We start from the raw sequence: 18593 nt of genomic DNA, 5'->3' as shown, positions 1-18593 counted from the left end.
CATGGATTTGGGGGACAGGTGGAAGAAGATCAGTTGAAATTACTTCAAAAATGGATGAAAGTAGGAAATACAGAGACCATAGAAATACAACTTCATGCCTATGGTTTGATCTCTCCAGTTACTCTCTGTCCTCAACCACAGAGACACAACGTGTGGTGTCCTCTGAGAGCCGCAGTCTCACACTGCCAGCCCACTGGAGGATTGCAGAGGTGGGAAAGCCCCTCCCTCAAATGATGTTCCTGCAGATTTCACCGGGCCCAGAATTCTCACAGGAGAGCCACTCAGACTTCCCTCCTTAGCTATACCCTTATAATGCAAGGCTTGAAAGTCCAACACAACACACTATGATCAGGCATCAGCACCTGAGAAGAGCAGACATTTCCAAAGACCTGGTCATGGCCCGAAAGCCCTGTCAGATACCACTCTATCCAGCGGGCCTACCTTAGCTTCCAGCTCGGAGACAGGAACAAAAAATCTACGTGAAACCAGGACAATATTCTAATTTTGCTGCTGATGCTCTGCTAATCCCTCTTACTATGGGGATCTAAAGAGCAGTTTGGAGATGTTTTAACTGGAATTCCCTTAGGCAGGGTATACTCTGCAGTTCTGGGGTGGGGGGTGGGCAAGGGGGAGTGTGTTGCTCTTTGTGCTGCCTACCTGGTCCCTGAGGGCATCTAAATTGGAGGCACGTCAGCTCCTACATGTCTCAAGATTTCTCAGAGTCCAAACTGAGCCATAGCTTTGATTGATGTACTGCTCTCTGCTCTGCTCTGCTCTGAGGTTAGACCTGGGTGGGCCTGCCATGCAGACAGTTGTTTATGGCACTCTCCCAGAGGCAGATGAGGGAAGGACAGTGGCTTAAGAACAGAGGCTCTGGCATCTGGCTGGCTGGGTTTGAGTGGCCATGACGAAATAATCTTTTGAAAAACCTGTGTGCCTCAGTTTTTTCAGATATAACAGGATAATAATAGTCCCAAGCTCATTGTTGCTAAGAGGTGGTTGTAAAGGAGCTACTGCCCTCTCAGTGCTTAGAACAGCACATAGCAGGAGAAAGGTAGAAAGAACTGCCATCTAAGCAGCTCCTGCTGACCCCCATGCTGTCAATCTATCAAATTCCCAGTCAGTCCCTGCACCCCACCCGCCTGGTCATGCTCTGCCTACACCCCTGTGTGACAGTCACATCTGGCCTGAGGTTGATTGAGTACCTCTGCCACCACCTCTAGAGGGGCCAGCTGTGCCCAATGCACCCACAGTGCTCTTCTTGAATACCATTCTAGGGAGCCTTAGCTAATACATAACCCACCCAGGAATAAAAGCTCCCATAACAAACCCAATGTCAACTAGAGCCCTGATTTTTATGTTTTGTGTATTTTGGCTCCACGTAGAATTTAATTGGGTAAAAAAAAAAAAAAAAAAAAAAAAAGTTCTTATTCCTCAAAATAATTATACCTAAAGGCAAGACAGAAATGCAGATTTTTAAAATGTAAAATAGTCAAAATTTTAAATGTTGGCAACTAAGTTGAAACATTCTTGTTGAACTCACAGTAGGCCTTAGCTCTCAGTGGATGCTCAAAAGGCCTTAGGTAAGTACATGAATTAAAGCAAAATAAAACAAAACCCAATAACACCAACTTGATCTGACACGCTAATCTAACTTCAATCCCCACCTCTTCCAGGCTATCTAACTCTGAAATGACCAAACGCTTCCAGAAATCATGTAATGACAAACAAAGGTGGTGATAAGGGGGACAGGTAATGTTGGGGAAGCCTGAGGCATTAGGGCCTAATGATATGCAAGGTTTACCTAAGCTGGCCCTAAAATAATCATTCCTGGCACTAACTTTCAGCCTTTCCAACACATGCACACACACGATGTCTGAACATATTATTATTGTTGTTGTTATCATTATTATTATTATTATCTTAATTTAATATATTTTATTGATTTTGTTTTTTACAGAGAGAGGAAGGGGGAGGGATGGAGAGCCAGAAACATCAATGAGAGAGAAACATTGACCAGCTGCCTCCTGCACACCCCCCACTGGGGATGTGCCCGCAACCAAGCTACATGCCCCCAACTGGAATCAGACCCAGGACCCCTTATTCTGCAGGCTAACACTCTATCCACTGAGCCAAATAGGTTTCGGCATATTATTATCTTATTATATCTTCTTTTTCACCTTAGCAATGCAATATAGATAATAATCATATTGTCTATAACATCCTTTGGAACAAATTTAAGTACTTGGGACAAATACACCGCAACTTAGTGATTTTTCATAGCACGTTCATATCCATCATCTTATTCTACGGTTATAATCCTGTAAAGTAGAAATTATCATCCCTATTTTCCAAATGCAGGAACTAGTCAGCCCCATATCACACAGCCATGCAGGGTGATGAGGCTCAAGACAGGGCCTGTGGCTCCAAGGTCAGGGCCGTTGCCTCATGGCAGAGCTGAATTCAGTGAGTTGAGTCAGAGGCCAGAGCTCAGACTGTGACAACGGGTAGCTGAGGACTCAGCAGCACACGGACTCGTGTGGGAGGCCAGGCAGACCATTTGTTATCCAAGCACTGCCCTGACAGAAGGCAGAACACAAGCAGAGCACTTCCTCTGTGAAGGAAAACTGAATCTTAAGAGCACACTTGTTTTTTCCAGGTGGACACTAGGTTTGGGAGCTTTCTGTTTCTTAGGTGAAAAACACAAATCAAATCATTATTTTAAAAAAAAAGAAAAAAAAGAAAGAGAAAACCTAACCAATCCATTTGTATATGACAAAATGTACAAGATAAGGATCGATGGCACAATTGATTGGAACAGGTCGTCCTAACAAACTGTCTTCTTTCTCAGGCATTCGCTGACAGCATTATGTGGCTCAAAACGTTTTCAGATGGATTTTTCTCTAAAGTTCTAGAAATATTCAGCAGAATTAATATATATATATATATATATATATATATATATATATATATATATATATATATACTGTGCTAATACTTTGAGCCACATACCTGGAACTTTTGGTCAAAAATTCCTCGGGGACTCCAAAATGGTCATTAAACTTTGGTGACTCCCTGGGTTATGCTGAACCAAAAATAAAACAAAACAAACAAACAAACAAACTCTATGTAGTTTGGGGTTTAGCCTTTTTCAAGGGGGAGCTTTCATTTGCTGTCATTTTGTGTGTAGTCAGTGTGGAAGGGGGACCCCCAGTCACAGGGGAATGACCTTATCTATCTCTGTTTCCCACCATCACCTGTGTCACATCACAATTCTCCCTTCACAAAGGCAGACCCCCAAAAGGTTTAAATACAACTACAGTGGATCTTCGGGAAGAGCATGCAAACCCCCGATCCGTCAGCAGGGACTTCAGGTAATCAGAACATGGGTTGGATTCATAAAGAGACAATGGGATGCGTGTATATCTTCTAGTATACCTTATTTTCCACCTTTGCAACGTAATATAGATAAAGTTCTTATTAGCTATACCATCCATTGTACAAACTCAAGGACTTGGGACTTAAGTTGAAATTTATTTCAACTTCTCTGAGCCTCATCACACATAATATCCCAATGGGATAAAAATGCTATAAAACCAGAATTAAAGAAGCGAAAATCCAAACGCTCTCTGGAAGCTATTGACACTCTAACAATTTCTTCTGTTTTGCAACTAGAGAAAAAATCTGGACAGGACAAATACGATTTAGATTCAACCAGCGTTCTTCTATACAAATTAGAATGGTTTTTTGTTGGTTTGTTTGTTTGTTTGTTTGTTTTTTAAAAAGACAAAGCTTGTGTGGCTAACTTAAGCATCTTTGGATCAGCGTTGCCAAGAGCAGTAACCAAAGGATCCCCTCCTTAAGGAACAAAATTATACCTCATTTTCAGAGATAGCTCAGTTCACACACAGGCCCACAAAGGGATCCAGCTCAGCCAGCAGGACCACCTGAGATTCATAAAGAGCCAATGTGGCCCCGTGCCAGGAAACCCGATTCTCCAGGTCTTCTGTCCCCACCCACATCTTGATGATTGACTCTGGGGAGATTTAGCTGCTTCCCTGGCAACCCATGCCTCTGCCTAATTCCACCTAATGATGCAAATGACAGATTGAAAGTGTGGCGGTCTGCAGAATGTGTGTGAAGAGTTCATGTGGGCATGTATGGTGTCTGGAGCAATGCTGTGGATCAGACAGTTCTGAAATCCAGGCTGTGTCTCTGTTCTTTACCTTGGCCAGGTTACTTAAGTTTTTTGTACCTCAGTCTCCTCTTCTGCAAAATAGAGATAACTAATTGTCCTGATTCTGGTATGAGAATTAAATGAATTCATGCATTCAATTGCTTAGAAGAGTGTTTGATACATATGGACTTTGGAGAGAAGAGGACTGACAATAGAAACGTTTCCTCCCTGGGCATCAGGATCTTCTTTCCCCAGACTCCCTTAGCCTGTGCCATTTTCACAGCCCTCTGCTGCCCCCTGCTGACGTCTAGTTCATGTTACCAGTGCAACTCGGTTCTCTTGGCTTCAAATAGCTCCATTCCTTTTCTACAAGAACCTTCTTCTCCCCACCAGGCTGAAATATAAACCATTCCTCTAAAACCCCATTCCTCTGTGCCTTGGCCTATTCTTCTTCCATCTGAAATGACAAGACACTCATGTCACCTGCCTGCCTGTTCTTCACACCATAACTCTCCTAGAGCACGTCACTCATACCTCTCATCGCATTCCTTCTGTGCTGTAGTTAGTCTTGAACATGTCTTATTGTTCCTTACCATTACATCAAAACCATGTCTGTTTCCCAAGCAGCACCCATGTCACATCATAATTGTCTCTTCACAAAGACAGGCTCAGCCAGTACTTGCGCAATAAATGCAGCCTCATTATCACAACCCTTCCCTGAACTTCGTTATCTTTCTCATTCTCTCTCACTTAAATGTTGCAGTTACCGCCTAACTGGTGAACTGGATTCACTCTGGGCCCACCCAATCCATTCTCTACTTTGCAATCAAAGTGTACTTCTAAAGGAAAAGAAAATGATTACTTGGGCAACTCCCAGATAATTCTTTCACTGCTTCTCACCACTTTAGGGTAAAGTCTGAAGTCCTTATTATGCCCAAATCCCTCAAGACTCACTTCCCTCATCCTCTGATCTGCAGTCCACAAGCCTATTTTCAATTCCAACCCTCCATGCTCTTTTGCAACAGGGATTCTTGGACAGCTGCTCTCCCTGCCTGGGAGCCTCACCACTGACCCCAGCCCTCTCTTCAGACCTTAGTTCAAACACTGCTTCCCCAGATCACTTTCCTGACTCCCCTTCCTGAGTCTGATTGTCTGTGCATACTCTCATAGCTATATCCATGTATCTTCCTAACAACAACAACAAAAATATCAGTTTTAATTTCTATTTGTGGTCATTTTATAGGATTATAAGCCCTATGAGGGCAGGAGTTGTCCTGCCTCTCTTTGCTGCTGTATTATCGGTCACCAGTGCCACACACACAGCAGATATGCAATAAATACATGTTTAATGAATAAACAAATCAAAGACCCATGCAAAACAGAGTACCAACCAAGTTATCAAAATATACATATTAAATGTTAAATCTAAACCCTTTTCTTTACTCCATTTCTATTATTCATATTTAGATAAATCTATTATAGACAGAAAAGTAGGCTGGCAGATGGATAGATGATAGATAGATAGAAGATAGATAGATAGACAAACAGACAGGCCAGGGCTTCTCTGAAACACATTTCACAAGGAACCAACATGATTCCGCTGCTTACCTTCAGTGCTCATATCTGGAGTCGGCATCCAGATGTAGACCAAGCCTTCTTCCTTGTATAGCTTAATCATAGTGTCTGGAGTCATGGGTTCTGGGTAGCGATTACAGCCTGAGGAGTTCTGTACAATATCCCATTCAGTCTGGAAATTCATTACCGCTGTAATCCCCAATTCATGCTTCAGTTTGATGGTTACGTGTTCCACTTGGCGAGGGCAGCTACCCAGCCAGATATTTGGTAGAATTCTAATGAGAACATACAGAGTCAAGTATTACTATTATAGTTTGAGATTTGAAAAGCTGCATAAAACATGTAGTATTAAAGTGCAATTTTATTCACCTCAGGATACAGGTAAAGAATATATCTCATTCCCTCTTCTTATTTTCACTTTTTCTATGTATTCCAATCATGTAGATAGAATAAGACTATATAACCCATTAGTATCTTAAATAACATCCAAGAGACAGATAAAAATATGTTTTTAAAGGGACTCATGATTAACCATTTATACTCCACCCAGAAGGTGTTGTGGGTGTTTAGAGCTAATTTGTCACTCTTCCAGTTTTATTGTTGGTGGCTTTTTGAGGACAAATCAAAAAAATCTTCACTCTATTTTCTGAGAGAAAAAGAAGGAATCTTCTAGATGTACCATTGGGTGGAAATAATTATCTTTTCCTCTTTTTTTACTTGTTTTTTTTTAAAGTATACTACATAATGATAATAATAAAGGCAGATGTTAACAACACTAGTGAATGCACAATAAATGTAAGTGGACTTTATCTAGCTATTATAATTTACTTGTTTTGGAAATTTCTTTTGTATTTCAATGGCTATTTGAATATAATTTTTCACTGCTCTGTGTATCCCTCATTTAAATGCTGCAGAGAATAGAATATTCATCCTATTTTTTTTTAAATGAAATCCAGCTTGTTTTTTGCCTTTTGGCTGTTGTTGTTATTGTAGATGTTAAGGTAATAAAACAATGACTAATCTCAAATTGTGAATATTTTCATTCCATCCTCAATGAAATATCATATAAGATCCAGCATTGTATTTTTAAAGCTTGCATCCTACTTACCCTCCAGGAAAGAATAAGCCAATTTTTTTTTATTGTTGCTTAGGTTCTAAGTCTAACGGGTTATTAGGAATTTCCTTATGGATTGTTGTGAGAAAATAAAGGGAATACAATTTTAAAAAGAGAAAAAGTGAAAAACCCAGGAAAGACTTAATGCTACTATGAAGTGGGGAATAGGACCAAAAGGCTTTTCCACTTTAAATTCTCACTGCAGGATTCTCAGATATCCCATTGGACCCAGTAGGCTGAGAAAAAGTGCATCAACAGGTGCCCTTTTAGCATGCCCCAGAGCTGTGCTTGACCAGGACATTGCTTTCTCAATAATTAATCTTTGCAGGAATGGAAACTTCATAACCCCTGGGTCACTGCCCCTTCCCTCTGGCTGATGAGTGAGAATAGAAACCTACCTCTATCTATATGTTCCATACTCCCTTCCATTATCCTTTAAAAATTCCTCCTCCAATAACCTGCTGGATGTCTAGTAGCTAGTAGTGCTAGGCTGCCATACTTATTCTTTTGGGTTTAACTGAGAATACTGAAGTACCCTAAGTTGAAAGAGAGGGAAGTGGACATTTCAGTTTTAAAACCAAGAATTATAGCCTTTTGAACACAATGGATTTTTGTTGGGAAAATCTTGAAGTGCATTCGTAAAATATTAAAACATAGATTCATGATTGGCAAGCCGAATTCCAAAAATTACCCGGAGTTCACTTGAATATTTTGTCATTAGAGTGGATAGTACTTAGTATTTAGCTAGTAAATAAATGCCAGAATAAAATGGCTAGCATGCAAGATTTGCATAAAGACCAAAAAATAATTCATAGAGATAAACAATGGGTAAATCGGGACATTTGAGCCTATAAAAATAAGAAATCAGAATCCCAAACCAGAGTCAGTGCATAGAATCATGTGTGTTGCTTAGAAAGGTATTATTCTATCATTTCATTCAGCCATGCTCTGCAAGTATGTTTAAACTAACTGGGAACCTTGGGAAATTCAGAATAAGTCAAAGGTAAACAGACCTAAACTTGCTACCTTAATATATATATTTCCCACATCCATTTTATAATGGAAATGAGCCCTTGAAATACACATGCACACATTCTCACACACATATAAACACCAGTTTCTGTATCAGATTATTTCCAATTTTTTTATAACATAATTAATTCTTCCCCTAGAAATGCAAGAAGTCAGTCTTATTTAAAAAATGAATATAAAACAATTCCTGATGTTTTAAGCAAGATGTTCTGGACTTAGGAGATAGATAACTAAAGATAAATTCTAAAAACAAGCACTGTATTGAAGGATAGAGAAAGATATATAAAGTAAATTTACTAAACCATTATATGAGACATTTAGACAAAATACCGGGCTTGTTAAAAACACACAAATCAATGGATGCTGCTTAATCAGACAGCTAAAGTGCAGTTTGTTGGCTCTAACAGTAGGTGATATATTATATTTCTAGTATATGAAAAACTGAAAGTAATAAGATGCATGATTTGCTTTCTAAATAGTAATTAAACTCTTACTTATCCACTCAAAAGAGAATAATTTGATGCCATCAAAAGTCAAGTTTTAAGCATTCCATCTTAGTTTTCATTTTCTTTTGGAGTCCATGATACTTTAAATAACTTTAAAAATAGGAAATTTTTTAAAAGGTGAAAAGAAACTTGTTGCAGTATGGAATTTAGGGAATAAAATTTTTCTGTAAAGGTAGTTTTAATGCAAGGCATACCAAACTTCAAAGATATAAAAAAAATGGAACAAAATATATAGCTTAAATTGTCAATTACCATGTAAAACTTCCAGAGGATTAGTTTATGAGTAACTTACTATTAATATTGAGTTTTTATCAGAGCTTTCTGGCAACTTCACCATAGATTATTTGGAAAAGCCAAAGTCCATGGTACCAAATGGGTACTGACACTCAGCCATCCCAGGCCAGAGGCTCCCAAACCTGGTGCTTTTATAAAAACTGCTATTACGAGGCTCTACCCCAAAAGTACTCATAAAATGGCTCTGGAGTGAGGTCTAAAACTGTGGACTATTTTCCCTTAGAAATTAGCCAGAGGATGTACATCACCAGCTCAGCAGATCCAAAAAAAATATGAAAGAGAAGCTTACATTCAGTTCTCAATACCTTTTTTGTAGAAGTACAAAATATGGAAATGAGAGGATGTGGATTTGCTCAATTCTAGCACATGTATATCTAAATTTAAGTCTTTACCTTTCTGCCAAAACAGTTTCAAGGCTGCAACTGATTCTTAGACAGAGAGTGAGGAAAGGGAACTGTTAGGAAAGAACAGTTTTGAGAAAGTATGCCCATGTGTTTAATGCGTCATTTCTTCTAAAAAAGTCAAATCAACTGCTGAGTCATGACAAATATTTAATATAGTTATATCCGTTAAGAATGTATTTTTGAAGGAAAAAATTTATTTAACCTAGGCTTTGACTAATGCCTCTCTGATCCAACAAGATTGGACTTAAATAAAATTAGTTCTAGAAATATTACAATGTAGCTAAAGACCAGAGGAAAGAAATGCATGGCTGACATTTCTGGAACCTTCTTCAACTGCAAATCAAAACCACTTTCATTTATTTGAGTAAACCTGGATTTGTGGTTCCAGGTAGTCAGATCACAGTACTACACCATTTGCTCCACCTGTCAGGCTAGGGCCAGTGCTACGATGGTTACTGAAGCATATGAATCCAAGCCAGCTTGCTACATCTCAGCTGTCAGTCAAAGGAGGCCTCGCTGGCAATAATGATCACATCAGGCAGAATGTGCATCCATGCACTTTGGGGAAAACAAACAAAATATGATGTATTGGCAGGAGGGGCATGAAAAAACAAGAGATATCAGGAAATGAGACCATTATATGGACTCCACATCACAGGCTTCATCACTAAAGGCCAGAGAAGTGACAGAATAACCTTTTCCTGAAGGTGAACATTAGCATTATTTTTGTCTCTAGGGGAAAAAATTAGGAAAACCACAAGAATGATGAGATCGATATATGAACATAGGTTTTTGTTAATTTCTTATCATGCCCTCTTCTTAGCCATACAAATGCAGCATCATTTCAGAGATAGAAAAAATGGACTTTGCAGAGGTTCTTCACAAAACCTGGTTAAGAGTAAATAAATATATAATTAGCACATATCTTAAGTTGGATAATTATGTTACATTTACCTTATTTAATATTTTATGGCAATTTGATGTGAAATTAAAATGTGATCAGCTTTTAAATAATGGGTCAGGGGAAAAACATCTATCATTCCTACAATTTAGATCTCATTAGTGAGAAAGCAAGAGAAACATTAAAAGCAATTCCCAGTGAACTCCGAGCTTCATTAGCACATAGAGCTCCTTCTGCAGAAAATGTGTCCTCTGGTGTTGTTCTAGGTAATTAATGCCAAACTTCTAACCCAAAAGGGTGCTTGACCACAGACTCCAGGGAAGGTTGGACAACTGCTCAAAGACAAATTCCAATTTAGAGAGTGATACTAATTAACTTCTTTATTTTAAAGAAAGAGTTTTATTGTGGTTTTCATAAGAATCATAGACTATTGTATATATATAGAGCACGTGCTCTATAATTCTACAAATATGACTAATGTTGGATTGTGCTGACCAAATTGTTCTCTTAAAAATGCAGTCACTTTCTTCAATTTTTTAGACATACTATGTAGTTTACAGCCACATGAAGCAAATATTTTGACATATGTTCTTTTATTTTCTATATTATAAAATACCATATAATTAAATTATTTTATAAAGGTCTTCAATGGGTTGAATTGTGTTTTCCCAAATTTTCTGTGTGGCAGTTCTAACCCTGACACTTCAGAACGTGATCTTATTCAGAGACCTGTCTCTACAGAGGTAATCAGATTAATATGAGGTCTTCAGGGTAGGCTCTGATTGAATATGACTGCTGCCTTTATCAGAAGGGAAAGTTGGACACAGACGTGTAAAGAGGGAAGACAATGAGAAGATAAAGGAAGACAAAGCAAGAGGCCTGGAACAGTCCTTCCCTTACAGCCCTCAGGACAAATCAACCCTACAGATACATGATCACAGACTTGTAGCCTCCAGACTTTGAGACAATAAATTTCTGTCATTTAAGCAACCTAGCTGTGGCACTTTGTTATGGAAGCCCCAGGAGATGAATACAAGGTCTAAACATTCAGACTTAAAATATGTACATTCCATCATCCAGACTCTTCAGGTAACCCCACATCACGTATACTTAAAGTAAAACATTTTAGCAGAGAGTTTTCACCTTTCATCCGATGTCTGGAATGCTATGAATATGACTAATGTTTGATTGTGGTGCCAAAATTATTCTCTTACAATACTACCCACTCTCACCTGAGCACCTCCAGCCTGGCTGGACCACCTGGCTTCCTTCCTGATCTGATGTCTCAGTTCTAAAGTTGTCTGGTTTTGATAAATAGAGTAGAATCTTGGGTCCCTTTTCTTGGCTTTCAGAGAATGACCCTCAATGAAGAATTACCTGAAATGTGTAAGAGCACAGTCTCTCAGACTCATAACTTCTTAGTCCCATAGAGTTTGGCCTTCTCATTTTGTGCATTTATTGCCCTGAAATATGGTTTATATGCCATATTGACAGATTCAAGTGGTAAATAAGGCAATTAGCACACATCACTTTCTTAAAATCAATCACAAGGTAATACAAAGATTGAGACAAATTGCTAGGAGAGCAGCACCAACTGGTTTTCTTGACACAACTGTCAACAAAACACTCTAATAAAATATAATCCTGGCATACTAACTTTGTTTCCAATGCTAAGCATCCTTGAAAGAGTACAGTGTCATGTTTAATATTTTTTTTCTAATAATAAAATTAAAAGGATTTGTTTAAAATTAATCACTTGCATAATGAATTAGGAACCAAAGAAGATCAAGGAAGTGATGAAAGTTAAACATATGCACTTTTATTTGTTTTAAAGTCACCTTGTCTATTAAACAAACATGTAGTGATATGCCAGGCACCCAATAAGCAATGGTGAGGGAGATAGTCACGGTATGACCACAGTTGAACCTACATTCTTTGAGGGTGACCGGCAATAAGCAAGGAAAGACATAAAATGTATAAAATTTATGAAATTAAATTGTAATGTGCTCTCAAGGATATAAATGGGAACTTAAAATAAAGAACCACAAGGGAGCTAGACTTCTGATAAAACGATTAGGAAGTTCTTCTATAAAGGTAACATTAAAGCTGAACCCTGACAAGAAAATGAGGGAGATTAAGGGGAGTTAGACTTTAGAAACTAAGAGACACCTAGAGGCATGAAGTGAGGTGAACAAGGAAGGAGTGTGGCATGAGACAGATTGAGAGAACCATGCTAGGACTTACTGATGTGCTAGAAAATTTGTATAATAATATAAAAACAATTAAAAACTAATGAAGGATTTTTAAGCAGAGTAGTAACATGGGCTTATTTTAGAGTTTTTAAAAGATGGCTGGCTGTTAAGGGGAAGAGGGATAGCGATAGTTTGGAATACAGTTACTGGCACAGATAAAAGTGTGGTAACAGAACTTGCACATGAATTGGATGAAAAGTTTGAGGGAATGTAAAAATAAAAAAATTACCACAAGTTTACTAATATGGCATCATAATCTACAATTTGTTAAACAGGTCTACCCTAGATGAAGCTTATATATCTAGGTTTCTTTGCTATATATTTTGACAAGTTTCAGATTAACTACCATTTTATTTACTAACCATCATGCCAATGGCAGCCATATGCTTAAAGTCTTTTTTTTCCCTTTAAAGTCTTGATATTATACTATTCAAACTTCCTTTCAGTTTTGCACTCAAAACTTTATTTCTATAATGTAAATGTTAATAAGGTAGGGTTTTTCTAGAAAACCCTAGAATTTGTACACAGGATATGTTGCCCATCAATTAGATTTAATTCATATTAATAAAATATCCACTATAGACAATGGAATTAGTTTATTTAATCAGTTTACTAAACATTTTTAATGTATTGTTTTCACATATGAGTCTTTATTTCAGCTCTAAAATAAAAACAAATTTAGGGGGGAAAGACGGTTGAAAAATGAAAAAAAAAATCGTGATTTTCTTCTTTTTTAATTTTAATTCTTCATCATTGCCAATCATTTCATTTATTGAAATACAAGAATTCCTGGTGTGAAAGGGGTTTCTATTAAATACTCTGAGCCACAATAGCTGTTTTCGTTATAATTTTATTGACCAAAACATCATTTTAGATAATCCTATGGTTATACTCATCTAAGCCAGTGCTTCTCAAATATTAATGCACAAACAAGTTATCTGGGGATCATGTTAAGATGTGTATAGTCATTCAGTCAATCTAGGTTGGAGCTGAGATTCTGTAATTTCACAAGTTCCTCCTACACCAAGGCTACTTGCCCTTGGAACACACTTTGAGTAGCAAGGAATACTTTAATAATGCTATTTAATCAAAATACTATTATTATATTACTAGAGGACTGGTGCACAAAATTCGTACATGGGGGTGGGGGGTGTTCCTCAGCCCAGTCTGCCCCCTTTCCAATATGGGATGCCTCTAGGGGTGTCTGACTGCCCGTTTTGGCTCGATCCTGGGTAGGATCAGGCCTATATGAGCAGTCGGACATCCCTCTCACAATCCAGGACTGCTGGCTCCCAATTGCTTGTCTGCCTGCCTTCCTGATTGCCTCTAACCACTTCTGCCTGCCAGCCTGATCACCCCCTAACCACTCCCCTGCCAGCCTGATTGATGCCTAACTGTTCCCCTGCCAGCCTGTTTGTCCCCAGCTGCCCTCCCTTGCAGGCTTGGTCTTTCCTAACTGCCCTCCCCTGCTGGCCACCTTGTGTCAGTCATCTTGTGTCCACATGGGGGCAGCCATCTTGTGTGTTGGAGTGACGGTCAGTTTGCATATTACTCTTTTATTAGATAGGATTATACAAGATAGTTCAATGCAATTCATAATGCTCAGATGCACTGAGAAGTAACTAAATAAGACCTCCTGTTAGAGCAAACAAAAAACAAACATTTGATCTGTATTGTTGATGCTAATATTAGAGGCCTCATGTCAGCCATGCAGTGATGCTTGCTATTTTTAAATATTCTACTGATGACAGAAAACTTTAAAATCCCCTTATCCCTCTTTCTTTATTTCCCATCTGCAAGAAGCCAAACGGCTGTGTTCACAGAATGACCTTCCTTAGTTCTAAAGCATTCCTCTTTTCTCCTTGTTTACAGTGCTCATTGGCCTCTCAGTAGGAACTTGAAATTCCCTTTAGTGTTATATTTTAAAATATGCACTTTGAGATTTTACATAGGGATCTAAAACTGGGGAAAATACACACAAGACTTGAAATTGATGGGACACGAAGGAATTTAAATGGTTGAGAACTCTGATGTAGTTAGTATGCTGCATTCAGGAGTGTCAGAAATTCGATAAGGTTCCAAAAAGACAAAAAATAAACATCTCCTCTCCCCTTTGAGATGTGAGTAGGGAACAAAGAGAGATGCATAACTGAAGAAAATATTGTGATATTGGGACCTACACAATCCCTGGGAAATTTTGCTTGTTTCATTCAGCCGGGAGTCAGGCCACATAGAGTGTATTTTATGATGTCCAGAGAGAAGCCAGGATAGCCAATAAGCCCTCTGATGCATGTGCAAATCAAAAAGGCCTGTTTTCTTAAGTTACCACAGATCCTGTGAACCCATAGATATGGGAGAACACGACAGGTTCAGTAAAACTTGATCCACTTATCTCTTTCTAACTAGGAAAAGTCTTAAATAAATAGGCGGACATGTATTCCAATACAACTCACAAAAAGAATTAAGTACCAATCATATGCAAACTATCACTGTCATTTTTAAATAGGTAAATATCAAATAACCCTAATCATCATGAAATTGCATTCAGTTATACAGTGCTCTAATATGTACTTCATTCATTCTGGCAAGACCCTCACAATACAGTTTTATTTAAGATCGTCCATTCCACTGAGCATACATAGCTTCTATTCACTGAAGTGTTTAATTGGTACAAATTCATCTTAAATTTTTTAAGCTAAAATTCCTCTTTTATGTATCATAGCCCAGGACATTGTCATCTCAACCTTTCACTATGCAAGTGTTTAGATATTTTCAAAAATTTTCAGGAAAGTTATTCTGCATTCACCACTGGGATTAAGTGTGTGGAAAAATTTTTGAATATCAAACTTTTGAAACATATCATGTATCTACATCATTTATCCATCAAATAATATATGTAGGCTCCTGGTAAGAGAATTCAGTCCAGCAGCCAAAGACTCAGCATCTACCAAGTGCCATCTGACACAATTTATCTTTTACAGAGACAATTTGATGTGCACTTTCTATCTCTGTCCCAAATTCTATTACTAGGCATTAGCCTATGGATCACTACCATTACCCTACTTCTAGTTTACATTTACTATGCTTCTGTTTCCTTCATAAGCTCATATCCTCTGCAAGCCTTTTTAGTGTGAGTGTTTCTTAGAGTTCCAAACTGTGGTCTCTCTTCAATTCATATGCTCTTATCTCACTAATATACATTGCCATCAGTAACTGCCATCTACATGATGATTATTTACAAATCTACTGCCTCCAGCTCAGATCTCAATGCTCTACTGGAATTCAACACTCGATGTCCTGTAAGTGTCAGTTAAATGCTTCTTCACCATCTCCACCCTTTGCTCCTCACCCAAACACCTAGTTTTCCTCCATGGTTCTTGATCTCCTTAAACTGTGTATACTACAAGCCACCCAGCCACCTAAGCCAGGAGACTTTCCTTAGTTCTTTCCTCTTCTCCTTCCCTGTAGTCATTAATACTGTCAGTCTCCTTGCTGTCAAGTCTGTCCACTTTCTCCCATTATCATTGTTTCCCCTCAGACTCTCAACATTTAAGAAGGGAATTACACCAATAATCTCGTAAGTGACTTGTCTCCCACCATGTAGCTAGAGTGATCCTTCTAAAACACAAAACCGATCACGTGACTCCACTACCTAAAATACAGAGCTGATTCCCATCACTTTCTTATGAAGCTTCAAATTTTTTATCTGACCCTTGTGAATCTGATCCCTAATATATCATTAATCCAGAATCCTCATATGAACTCCACCCTCCAATTTAGGGGAGGGATTTACAAGTCTTCTGAGGTGCCATGCATTTTCCCTTCCCTACCTCTAACCCTGCAGTTCTTCCTCTTGGAATGCATTCTCACTGCTCATCCATCTAATCAAGACTACTCAATCTTCCCTTTTCCCCCATGACTCCTCCTTTGTGTCCCAATAATATGTATAAATGATTTATTCACTCTGGACTCTCTCACTCTGAAATGTTGGTATTCCTGAGCATTTCTTCGTCATTGCTGTGAACTCAAGCAGAAGAATGTCTTATTGATCGCCATATTCCCAGAACTTAACATCATATCCAGCATATAGTTAGCCCTTAAAGGCAAATAGGTAATTAGATAAATGAGTGAGTGAGTGAGTGAGTGAGTGAGTGAGTGAGTGAATGAATGAATGAATGAACAACTATGGACTATGGCTTTTGCAAAACTGTGGTGAAGATATTTTCAACTGTGTTATCCCAAGGATGTATGTGTTAAATTACTGGTTGAAATTAGCTCAAAATACCAATTTTCTCTGCAGACAAATGTGAAAGCTGTTTTCAGCCATAATATAAATCGTGTAATTCAGCATGTTTTCTTTTTTGCCTTAACTGCCAGAAAACTTAAAAATAAATTTGGTGTCAATAGTAGCAATTAGACTGTCTCAAGTCCCCAGTTATTTCTATCACATTTATTCTCATAAATGGTCTATTTCTAGCCTGAATTCTTCTACTACACATGATTTCTTTTATAAATTAATTTACTATAAATTATTATAATATTTACAAGTAGGTGGAGAATGGTGCCAAAATCTAATTCTCCAAAATACCAGTATTTTGGAGGATTGGTCCCAGGCATAACCAGTCACACAAAAGGTAGAGTCCAGTTCTGTGGGAGCCACATAGACTTGCAGCAACTTATCAGACACCCTGAGCTTTGGTCTACAGTTCTACAGCTATGCATGTCAATCCAAAGGTTCCACTCACATAAAACTGATAGAATTTATAGCTGCCAGTACAATTCATCTGCAATAATAAAGTTCCAGTCATGCTTGGAATGTGGTCACATTTTCATTAATTATAACCCATGGACCATAGCCATGTTTCATTTCATGACATGTTGTATTTTAAATGTTAGCTGTTACTGCAAGTGGACAAATTTAGCAGACAATAATAAATGTGATTCTGGAGCTGTGATTCACAATCTTTGCTACATACCAGAATCGCTTAGAGGTATCTTTAGGAATATTCACTCAAGATCCTAATGAAACAGAATTCTGAGACAGTTGGATGGGGCCCAATATCATTTTTTTTTCAAGCATCTGAACTGATTTAAGGTAGATTGAGGCCCCAAGATCACTGATGTAAAATGAGAGAGAGATCAGAGTTGAAGATAAAGATTTGTCATCTTTCCCTTGACAGGGGATTGCCTAATAATACTGCCTCATAATAAGGTAAAAACAATTCTACCTTTTAAAAATCTAACTGTATATTTACTCCCATTAAATGAAACTGGTTATAAACTCTGAATTTAAAGGGGGAAATTAGAAGTGATTACTCATTTTTAAAGTATTTTCTGTCTTTATAAAGGATGAATTGAAACATTTCTTCAAGTACCAGGTAGTGATTTAACTGATTTGTAGACTTATCTCAGTTACTAATTAAGCTTGCAACCTTTACAAAGTCATTGGAATCTCTCTAGAGTTCACTTCTAATATGTAAACTGTGGGAACTTGATTAAAGAAGCACTTTATCAGCTCACACTGTTTCACAGATGTGTCTAGATATTACGACAAGGTAGACGGTGGCTGAGGGCATGGATCCTGGAGCTGGGCTGCCTAAATTTGAATCCTAGATCTACTAATTACCTTATGTTGGGCAGATTAAATAACCTGAGTATAAAATGGCATTAACAATACTATCTACCACATAGAGTGGTGAGAGTAAGTAAAATAATATATGTAAAAGCATTTAGAACATTTTCAAGCACATGGTAAAAACTATTAAAGCATTAGTTATTATTTCTATTGCTAATAGTACACCCTCAAAAAAAGTCAGGGCCTTAAGAATGCTAATATGTTGGTGAACCTCTAACAAGGAAACACAACACATAGCATTTCAAAAATATATTTGACCAGTTAACCTTTGGTTGCAGGAGAGCACATGGTGGGGAAAACTGGACTACATGATTGCTATGTCCCTTTAAACTCTAGTATGATGCAACTCATCTCAACATCTGAAAGACTCAGAAAACTATGTCCCATGAGCCGAGTGCAGCTCACCACCTCTTTTTGTAAATAAAGTGTTCATGAAACACTGCCATACTCGTTTGCTTACATATGGTCAATACCTACCTTCACATTATAGCAAAAGGGGTGAAGGGCTGCAACAGAAAGCAAGTGGCCCACAAAGCCTGAAATATACACTGAGTGGCCAGATTATTATGATCTCTGAACACATAATAATCTGGCCACTCAGTGTATAAATTAGAGGCCCGATGCATGAATTTGTGCATGGGTGGGGTCCGGCCAGCCTGGCCAGGGGAGGGGACATGGGCAGTTGGCCAGCCTGCCTGCTGGT

General features: G+C 38.2%; 1 protein-coding gene across 4 annotated transcripts in view; it reads right to left on the bottom strand.

Moving 5' to 3' along the window:
• Positions 1-18593, bottom strand: part of EPM2A (EPM2A glucan phosphatase, laforin) — a 98260-nt gene that overhangs the window by 3216 nt on the left and 76451 nt on the right. For 3 of the 4 annotated variants that reach the window (XM_084889307.1, XM_084889306.1, XM_084889305.1), the window contains one exon: positions 5786-6027. The exons of the other annotated variant lie outside the window; for it this stretch is intronic. In XM_084889307.1, the coding sequence (XP_084745433.1) occupies positions 5786-6027 (242 nt within the window). The remainder of the gene's footprint in view (positions 1-5785; positions 6028-18593) is intronic. 4 annotated transcript variants of the gene reach the window in all.

This window comes from Pipistrellus hanaki (assembly GCF_964339955.1).
Source record: "Pipistrellus hanaki genome assembly, chromosome: 7".
NCBI lineage: Eukaryota > Metazoa > Chordata > Mammalia > Chiroptera > Vespertilionidae > Pipistrellus > Pipistrellus hanaki.
The sequence above is the reverse complement of the archived record's forward strand: the minus strand, read 5'-3'. Positions and strand labels throughout refer to the sequence as shown.